Source organism: Notothenia coriiceps, unplaced genomic scaffold, assembly GCF_000735185.1.
Source record: "Notothenia coriiceps isolate Sejong01 unplaced genomic scaffold, NC01 NC01_scaffold00022271, whole genome shotgun sequence".
In the NCBI taxonomy this organism is placed as follows: domain Eukaryota; kingdom Metazoa; phylum Chordata; class Actinopteri; order Perciformes; family Nototheniidae; genus Notothenia; species Notothenia coriiceps.
Genome location: NW_011354972.1, coordinates 1 through 10,563, shown reverse-complemented (window position 1 = coordinate 10,563; position 10,563 = coordinate 1). Strand labels below are relative to the sequence as shown.

Sequence of the window (10,563 nt, the reverse complement as noted above, 5' to 3'; positions counted from 1 at the left end):
CATTACCAACTCGAGGAGAAACCATAACACAGCTCCAGCCAGATGTGCGACCACAGTGTCAGTCCCACGCTGTTTCAAGCTGAGCTAAAGTTTCCAATGAGGAGCTATTTTAGGAAGCAGTAGCAATCCCACAGGGGATAACAGGGATTTCCACTGTGACCTTCAAGGTGGGATTCAGGGAGTGAGGTCAAAGGGTCACCACCCACTGTCAGTGGGGCTCAGGGTCTGGAAACTTCTGGATCCCATGTGATGACTTGAACATCCTGAATTGTTAAAAGAGGATCCAGAGGAAGAGGATTACACCAGATGCAGATGGAAACTCTTTCAAGATGGGAATGTATTTCCAAAAAAATTGAATATAGGATATGTGAAAAGGGAAATCTATATTTGAATTGGTGATCTGTTTTGTTATCATCATGTAGTTCATGTTTTATGTTTGGTTTGTTTGTTTGAAAACTACCAGCCAAAATGTAATTCAACTTGTGTTAGGTTGAAGTGTGCCTTCATAGTTTACATTTTATAAGAGGGGGTAAACCTCCAGTGTTGATAAATGTAGAGCTGCCATATTGTTAGTGTTGGTTGACACATACATTTTACTAACAAAAAACCCCAAATAATAAAATGTGGTACTTATAAACTAACAGTGTGTATTTTTAGTGCAATAATAAACAACAAAATCAAACAACATGAGACACAAGTAGTGGGAGAAATCCCATTTCAACGTTTATACATTAATACTACATCCCCATTGATTTATTTATGTGAGTCCTATTCATTTATAATGTATGTTTCCCTGCTTTCCTCAATCATACCCTTTTAAAATCTTAAGTAGTTATTTACCTTATCCAACCAATTTATTATTATTTAAACACAAATCCCTATCTACTTCATTAGCCTAATTCATTGCATCCATGAAAGAATGGTTTATACTGTTGAATATAAAAAAAACATAATGAAAAATAGATACAAAATATACACATTTATTGTCAAATGTTGAGTTTTTCATCATTATTATTCAGACATATACAGCAACAAGCAGTATGAAGCATAGTTCAAGTAGTAAACCAATACCACTTTCCAATATATACAATTCATGTTTACATTGTCACTGATTAAAGCTGTGTATTTGATACACACTCAGTCAAACAAGCTATACAGCAAGTATTTACAAAACCTTTGTCATAAAAAAAACAGCTGTTGTTCATGTGCACTACTTTGAACAAAAACTATTTTTAATCTAAATAACACACTTTTGCATTTACTGAGCATAGGCCATAACCATTTTACATTTACCAATGGGGTAAGATTTCAGGCAAATGTTAAAAATGACACAAAGTCACTGCAGTGACCTCTCTTTCATAGGTTGAACCCTTGGTGTGGACTAAGTAAAAGCACACAGTCAAGTTATTTAAAAAATGTGTCCCAGTTGAAAGATGGCAGTGCTGGTAAAAGGTAACAGCTTACTTTAAAATGAATTATTTTCTCCTCTTTCTTCCTTGTTTTTCTTATGTAAAAGTAATGGGATACCAGTAATTATACTATGGATATATTTTAGATTAAAGTGTCAAAGTGTCACTGTGGTTTCACGCTCTTTGTCAAAAAAAGAAGTTTCCTGATTGGCCGACCTGACTCTCAGTCGAACAGTCAGGACACTCCCAACGTCTGCACTATCCTGTAACTGAACAACTTCATACTATCTTACCTCTCAAATAGAGGCTGTCTCCTCTAAGTAAGTAAGTGCGCCTAAAACTATTCAAATCCAACCGTAGTCTTTTGTCAATGGTTGGTAGTACTCCCCGTGATCTATGGAGAGAATCATTTCATCACAAGCTTTAAGTGCTTTGATTTTAGCTTACAATAGTGAAGATAACACTTATGCTACACAACTAAATCCTTTCTCCAGGAACGGAGATCTTGAGCTCTCACCACAAAACAGGAAGTATGTTTATGACCATAATAAGCAGATAAAATCTTATTTTCTGGATATTTCACAGAAAGTTTTGTTTTAACCTAAAATGTTAGAGTTAACACAACTCATGTTTTAAACAGAATATTGTTCAAGAGGGACATTTATGAGCGATAACCGCTGTATCCCAGCTCTGTAGGCTGCCACACAGCGTTGTCTCGGGGGCAGTGGCTGTGGCAGGCACAGGTCAGCACCACCATGACCGGTCTCCTGCTGGTTTTACGGTTGGCACACTGGAACTCCACCAGGGCGGTCTTGGTTCTGTGGGGGGTGCAGCAGCGGGCGTCTGTGCAGGTGCCACAGTAGCGAGGCTTGTAGGCCTGGACGCTGGTGCAGTTCTTATAGGAGAGGTGGACGGCATTGTCGCTCCTCACCATCCTCTGACACTTACTGCCTCTCTGCATGGGGTAAAAGAAAGAGATGAGTCCAAACAAAAAGCTTATGTCTCCTTCTCCTGCTGTCTAATATAATATATAATATAAAGTCATGGCATGAAAAAACAAACCAAAAATACCTTTGGCGCAATAGGTGTCAGCTGGGCCTGGTCCTGCTGGTCGTCACATGGTCTGATCATACACAGCCGGCTCTGCTTCACCATCTCACACCGACTGTTCTTATTGGTGACCCTGGTGGACACCCCCATGCTGCAGGTTTGAGAGCAGGCCCCCCACTCTGTGGTCTGCTCAATGCAGTTCAGACTGGGGTCAAAACCGTCAAAGCTTACTGTGTCCTCCTGACGAAAAGCTGATGAGCACACACAAGGTCGACGGTTAGTTAGATAAATACATCTGTTATAGGACATTCATGAAGTACTAGTTTGTATGGTTGAAAACTTTAAAGCAACCAGCAACAAATTCAAAAATATGAAACACTTAAAGATCCTTGATTGTATTCAACTGGTTGCAGGGGGATCACATTTCTGCTTCACATTCCAGACAACAACACTTTCTCTTTCCTCTGTGTTTCTGCCTCTTTTCTAAGCATTCACTTATTTTTCTCTTTCCTTCCTTGCTTAGTTCCTGCTCCCTTACCCTGATCAGGTCAGAGAAATGTACATAACCTTTAAACCTTTTGTCTCACACTGCAGTGACACTAACGTCTAGAAAGGCATAGGGGACTGTACGGATCTATCTGTACATACGGTCTGTTTGCTCAGTCTCATCCCATCTCACGCTACAGTTTACTCACCGGCCATGGCGAAGCCTCCCAGGGCACTGGCTTCAGCCTGGGGCTCGCACACCCACTTCTCGCAGCACTCTCCGGGCACCTGGACCCTGCGTGGAATTGGGCAGTCCGGCCCAGGCAACATCACGTCCAAATTGCAGCGTGGCACACAGGCGATCTGCCCATCACGGCAAAAACACTGGTATTTACAGCTGGGGAAGAAGGTCTGGCCGTTTTGATAGACAGAACCATCCAAAAGACAGACCTCTCCTTTATTAGCTGGAGGGAAGAGACACAATAGGCAAAAGTCAGTAACCACGTTTTTACTTACATTATGTAATGTGTAATGTGAGGGAATGTAATTGCTCACTCACCAGCACAGGTACCGGTTCTCTTGTGGACGTCTGTGCTGTAGTCACACTGCAGACCTTTGCGTGTGTCACAAGGATTCATGTCAGAGCAGAGCTGCCCTCTCTGACGGGCACACACCAGGCAGCAGACGCAATCGTCCAGGATCAAAGGCACTCCGGGGGGGCACATGGGGGGCTCCTTAGGGCACTGGCACCTTCGAGGACACGTCTGGGACCAGACCAGTGTGAACACCTTGATAGGGAAGAAAATTAATTAGGGTTTTACATGTTGTTGAATGTTGTTTTTTCTTGTCCAACCAAAATGACTTGCTCTTGACAATCGGGATTAAATATTACATACAAAAATGTGTTGCCATCCTATTTTTTGTTTGGATATTTGTTTTTTTACTCTTGTGAAAAAAAGGTGGCATTTGCAGAAAGGCACATAATGACTATAGTAAACTTTAATGTCAGTTGCTTTCTCAGTGACTAAGTAAAAAGTTGCTAAAACAACCTTTTTCCAATTCATCACTCGAGAAAAATTAGGATATCATGATATAAGTGCACTCGATGGCAAAAATAAAAAATAAAGAAGTAACTTTGTCATGACATCTTAAAGAAATTATTGTGTGAAAAATAATCCAGTCTACACAGAAAAAATAATTTGTTTGAAAAATATTTTCATTATTTTAAACCTCTTCACACCAAGAGTATCTTCTGATAGAATATAAAAACACTATATATATATATATATATATATATATATAAAATCACTCAGTGAGTGCTGCAATGCCTACCTGCGCAGTAAAGAAGACAAAAAGAGCTTTCTCTGAGAGATTGGTCATCTTCTTGGTGAGTAGAGCAGGATCAAAAATATCTGCAGTCTAATAAGTATTAAGTTGTCTTAAGATTGAGTCCTTTGGTTCAGGGTTGAATCTTCCCTCCTCTCTGGCTGTGCTGTAGCAGAAGGTTGTGATCTCTTTGTCGTTCTGGCTCAGACTTGGGAGAGGAGGGTCTTATATAGAGGAGCTGTCCTGCTGGCATCATGACAACAAACAGGAAGGAATGTCGGAGAGATCACCCAGAGTGGTGGAGGGCGGCGAGACTCACATTTTATTGTGAGATCCTGTCAGAGAGGAAACACAACGAGGTTAAATAAATAATCTACAAACAAACGTAATATATACTTTACATGCTAGGCTTATTAAATGTTTACGTTATCATTGTAAATTAAGTATAATTACATTTGTTAATCAGTAGATCTCATTTTCCTATGCACACTTTACCATTTACGATTGAAGTAACCTTATTGGGGATTTCCTTTGCACTCCAGGATGTTCATTTAATAAGGTTTTGAGGCTCTCTTACTTTGGTCCCACTGACAGTTGGTGGTGACCTTTTGACCTCTCTTGCCGAACCCTACATAGGTCACAGTGGAAAACCATCTTATTCCCTGTACAATTGTTACGGCTTCCTAAAATAGCCACACAGTGGAAACTTTGGATCATCCGTAGCTTGGATCAGTGGGAGGGCTGACACTACGCTCAACACATCTGGTCTGAGATGTTATGGTTTCTTCAGAGCAGAGGAACACGGCTGGACTTGGGGGTGAAGCTGAAACTACCTGTGTGTGTGCAAGATTTCACCCCAAGAGAATTGGGGTGAGCTGTATAGTGAGTGTAGACATGCAACTGATGGTTATTTTCTTTTTTGATTAACTTGCCAATAACATTTTAGTAACATCTTATCTATAAAGTGTAAATGTGAAATAAAAATAGCTAAACATGAACAAATCACAAGGTGATATATTTGAATGTGTTTTCTTTCAGTACTAAAGAGAAAATAGGACATTTCCACATTTCAGAAGCTAAAAACAGCATTTTCTAGCATTTTTGCATGATAAATTACTAATGATACATTGATTAAACTCAAACAAGGGGATTATTTTTGATTTATGATTATAAAAACCTTTATTTTTCAATAGTTTCTGGATATTGTATGTATATAAATATTCTAATAAAAAATTCTGCTGTTTTTATTTGAGAATTTTGTCCATCATGTTATGACCCAAAATCAATGCAGCATGTATTTACTGCACTAGACAAATAAGTCAAACATCTTTGGATTTAAGTGTTTCATATGTGAATATAAAACACACTGTTTAAGGTTCCTGTGTTAACCTTATAGTTGTGTATAAGATTAGACTTCGGAGCATTATGAATGAATGGTCACATGTTTTTTTACTACTAAGTACTGTACTCTTTAGATATTTATATTTCATGATGTAGTTGTATATTGTTTATGTCCACATTTCGGCACAAACCAAGTGATTTTCAAACAGTTTGCCAATAGAAGCTGAATAATATCACATTTTAAAAGAATGGTTCTGTATGCAGACTCCAAACTAGGTTTTTATTTTTTATTTTTAAACATTTGCCAACAGCCTTAAATGTTTCCAATAAATACTACCTGGATAACATAACACTATCGACTTATTTACTGTATGACAGCTTGGCACAGTGTGGCAAAGTGGGATATCCTCCAGGAATGACGTGGGAAGTCTGCATACGCACATTCATAGTATCTGTGAAATATTTCAACTGTTGAGAGGAACATATGGAAGTAAACAAGCAGGTGGAAAGAGATGGAGGAAAGTGAGGAAACCAGGCTGCTGGCTTCAAACTCAGAAAGATGGAGGAGGCAGATATAGAAGGATGAACAAACCGAAACGTTTCAGCTGGTGTTAATATCCCACTCGCAGTTTGTTTACCCACTAGATACCCTTCATCCTCCAGTGGTACGAAACGTTTCAGTACCACTTTAAATTGAAGATGGACACCGTCTTTTCTAAATAAAGACAGATCACACAGTAAAAGCTAGCTGTTGTCTGACTCTGCTGTAGGGCATCCAGATCGTTGCCAAGCGGGCAGGCCACACATTCAACGCCACCACTGAGAGCTCACCATGATCCGCTCAGAGTTTACACTGACAGTCCAACATCAGCAATGTTTTAGCAACACATCATACAGTAACATGTGGCCTACAGGCTGTGTGGTGTATTATGACATCTTCTTTTGACACATAGGAATTTATTGCGAGAAAATTATTTAAAAAAACTTGATGGTGCACGTTTTCTTCTTCTGATATAATGATGATAATATTCTGATCTTTTATACATATTTTGAGACAACAAATACATTTTGGGCCATTATTGATGAATTCAATGCAGTAAAGAAAACTTGGTTAGTAATTTCCAGTTTATACCAGGACCGTGAGAAGCCATTCATGATTCAATCCCTGCGAGCACACTAACACACGGGAGCAAATGAACTCAGATCAAGTGAAACATAGATGTGAAAGATTGATATTAATGATTTATTAAGTTATCATTTTATGATTCAAAACAGCCAGGTACTCGTGGCCGTCAAGCAACACTGTCTGAGATCTCTAGTGTAGTTTATCACTGAACTGATGACAATTCAATTGTATTCAAACAAAAGTTAGACTACTGAAGTCACTCAGCTTTGACATTCTGTCAGTGCAAAGCAGCAACATTCAGTACATGGAAGCATCTGCGACAAGTCATATTTGCAACTAAGCAGTTATGAAATATAGTGCAAATTTGGTAAAAAGGCTTAACTTCTATAGGAGATCTGGTTCTAAATTCTGACACATCCTCTGCACTGTGAATTCTGCAGAACCACTTGTGAACTGAATCAGTTTAAGCATCAGGAGTTGGAGTGTATTTGATCTGTGGGCTTTAAATGGAAACGCAGACCAATAGCTTGAATAATTCCAGATGGCTATAATAACGTTTCCTTTATTAAAAATATTATCTTTTTGCAGATCATTACACATTGGCTTCTCGTCTTTAGGCATGTTACCGCACAACACATCATTACTTAAAACATATGATATCTACTGAAAGGAATTGTAATCGCTGTTGATCTGACCCGTTTGTGCTCGACACAAAATGGAAATGTCACGTTAATGGGATATTCAACCAGTGAGACATTGCTGATGTTGGAGCTGCAAGGAGACAGTTTGTATTTCACTGGGAGTTCATTTCAGGCTGTGGTTGGGTTCCGAGAGAGTTTAGATATTTAGAAAAAAGGAGCTGGTCCTTCCTATTTCTCCCTGTTAGCCACCTCTTTACCTTAATTTATATCATTCACATCATCCCTTTACAATGCATTCTCCACATATTCAGTGATGAAATTGAATGCTCCCCTTATTTTCAACTTGCAGTCAGGCAGTGGGTTTAACAGCTTGGGAGGCCACCGCAAATCTCTCACTCAGGGTTTATTTGCTGAATGCCACGATACATGAGCTGAGAGAGACACCGGGACGGCAGATGTGTTTTGTGGTGGGTGGCAGTCGATTATGCAATATGGAAAATCTGCATTTTATGAGGATGTCAATGGCTTTATGCTCTGTTAGAACAGACAGACAGATCTGATGGAAAGTGTGTGTGTAGAAGAGCAGGCTTTCTTTGGGAACTATTGGAGAATCATATATTAGTTTGTGGTGCTGTTGGATTGCATTTTTATCTCTGTTAAGATGGTTATTTTTGTACTTTATTTCAAATGTCTTGCTTTTTTATTTTCACTATGCATGATATATGAACAACTTATCTGTGCATATTTTTGATCTATGTAGGAAGAACAGTACAGTTTTCGACAATTTAGTCATGAACTGTTTAAAAAAAGGAAAATAATGCTATACCCGTATTATAATATGGGTCATATTTTCTTATTGCAGATTCCTAAATGGGTTTCTTCATACAATTCGAAGGTGTTGCGTTAGAGTTTTTTGAATTATATTACTCTATGATCATTATCAAAGCTCTCCTTTCTTTCTCCCAGTTACCTCGTGATATTGTGCTGTATCGTCTGTGGAAACATTTAACAAAGTTAGAATAAGGGACCACTGGTACCAATAAATATTCTTCAAATACTTATTGGTACCAGTGGTCTCAGGCTAAACTCCTCGGTTCCTCTTACCTTCTCTGACGGGACACCCTGTTGATCGCTCACAGCTTTTGTCACAGTTTGCAGCCATGGTGATGTTTGTTTGAACTTCTTCTCGGTTGAAGAAATGAACACATGGCTGTCACTTCGGGGAGAACTCTTACCAAAACAAACACAAATATTCAAATTTATGACCACATGTTTATAGGTATTGTTTTTAGCAGTGCATAGAGAACACCAAAAACAGAACAAACCCAGGGAGGTCTGACTGGAGAGATGAAAAACAAATACTTTATCCTGGAAAGAGGATCAGATCGCAGCTTCATTTTGGACATTTGGTCTAATGTTTAAATAAAGATCAACGACAATCACTGGATTTGACTTGACCTAAATAAATATTAAAAATATCATATTACTGTCATATTTAAGATTTGTAAGTGCTTGTTTCAAATAAAAGTAATGTTTATTTAAAATACTTTCCAGACCTCCATAGCCAATTTCTATATGTTGGCATGGAAATATCTTCCAGATGGTTTGCGTCGTTGGCCGTCGCAAGTTCAACCGCTGCTTCCTGGTGTGTGGAAATGGCTGTAAAACTAGAGTGTTGTGTTTGTCAGTCAACCACATAGAAAGTCCAATTTGTAAAGAAAGTGACGCAAGTTAAGAGCCTTCAGGGCGTCACACTTAAAACACCACGTGTGTTACATTAAGCATTATTTACCCAACACCATTTTGGTCCCTTTTACTCAGTTTACATGTTGTGTTGAAGTGCAGTGTGACATACATACTCTTGATGATTGTGCAGATTGATGATTGTGCAGATATTCCATTTCAAAGGAGTTGTTTATATCCTCGGCCCTAACTCTCACAAATTATTTCTCCTGTCTTGAGAAAGACTGAAATATTTTCCACAAGCTTTCACTTTTCAGTTCTGAAATAAAAAATGTAATTAAATCAAATCTGAATTACATACAAAATCATAATATATATTTTACATTTGTACTTTTTGCTGCTACAAAACATTTGAAAAAAGCAACATTTGCAATCTATTAATTTGTATTAAGCACACGTTTAAAAAAAGTTGAAAACATATTTTTCCTGTGACCTTCTGTCGTAAAAGTCGATGAGGCGCTCGGCGAAAACCATGGCAACCAGTGAGCTGGCAGATCCATACATTATGTTTACAATTCAGCTTATGGTTCCCATGAACTGCATTTAGCACTGGCATTTTGGGAACAGGAATGTTAAGTTCACCTAGGAGAGGGACAGAAACGTAACCTTAAAGACCATCGGAGGGGAGACTTTTAATGGTTACAATTTACAACACCTTCCTTATTTGTTGTTTACTTAGTGAGAATACTCTGGAACAAGAGAATAAAAAAAGGAAGAGGAAAAACAAGCCGGGAAAAACAAAGGGTATCAGCGTCCCTCTAAGATGCTGCCTGGGGCCTGGCCTTTACTTGGGGACCTCTGTGTCGCCTGTCAGCGCAACTTACATGATGTCGTTTAGACAATATAATAATAAAGGGCGGTGTCGGCTGTCAGCGAACCGATCCGGCCTTTCTGCGCGACTATCACTCAAATGCGGGACATAGTCTCAATGTGTGGGACGCGGGACAAATAATAAAAATGCTGTGTGTGCAGTCCCGCACAGTGCGGGACACCTGGTCACCGTACACACACAGTTCTGCCCCTCACACACACACGCTTCAAATCAAGTTGCATAAATGCTTGAGCTACGTTTTTATTATAATTACTGTGAAATCTGCCTATTATGTTTTCGTCATTATTACAACAAACACACACTTGCAACTGATAACACTGGCAATGATTTTAGATGTATTAGACTATTAAAAAAAGAAATCATGCTTCAAATAAGTGGGGGTACGGCGTACCCCCGCGTCCAACGCCCACTACACCACTGACTGCAACTACAAAAAGCTAAGGTTTGTTTTCTCATCAGAAAATGCAGACCGGCTCAAACAAAAGATTTTTAAATCATCATCCTCACGATCATTTAATGTATCATATGTTCGCCGAATTGACATGAAAGCACTAATAAATGTAGTTTCATCCACTTGAGTTTACAAAAATAATCGATTTGTTTTTATAT

At 38.8% G+C, this 10,563-nt stretch overlaps 1 protein-coding gene across 1 annotated transcript; it reads right to left on the bottom strand.

The window, feature by feature from the left end:
- Window positions 1-964: 964 nt before the first annotated feature.
- On the bottom strand, window positions 965-4,455 carry ccn3 (cellular communication network factor 3). Its single transcript, XM_010780940.1, has 5 exons — window positions 4,278-4,455; window positions 3,505-3,733; window positions 3,155-3,409; window positions 2,481-2,710; window positions 965-2,364 (listed from the first exon to the last, which is right to left on the bottom strand). Exons 1-5 carry the CDS (start codon window positions 4,323-4,325, stop codon window positions 2,071-2,073), a joined length of 1,056 nt encoding a protein of 351 aa, XP_010779242.1. The 5' UTR covers window positions 4,326-4,455; the 3' UTR covers window positions 965-2,070.
- Window positions 4,456-10,563: the final 6,108 nt, after the last annotated feature.

Coding starts and splice junctions, on each gene's coding strand:
- ccn3 (XM_010780940.1), bottom strand. CDS start 4,325: ATGACCAATCTCTCAGAGAAAGCTCTTTTTGTCTTCTTTACTGCGCAG. Junction 3,734..4,277: donor TTGTCTTCTTTACTGCGCAG/GTAGGCATTGCA, acceptor TTCCCTATCAAG/GTGTTCACACTGGTCTGGTC. Junction 3,410..3,504: donor GAGAACCGGTACCTGTGCTG/GTGAGTGAGCAA, acceptor TCTTCCCTCCAG/CTAATAAAGGAGAGGTCTGT.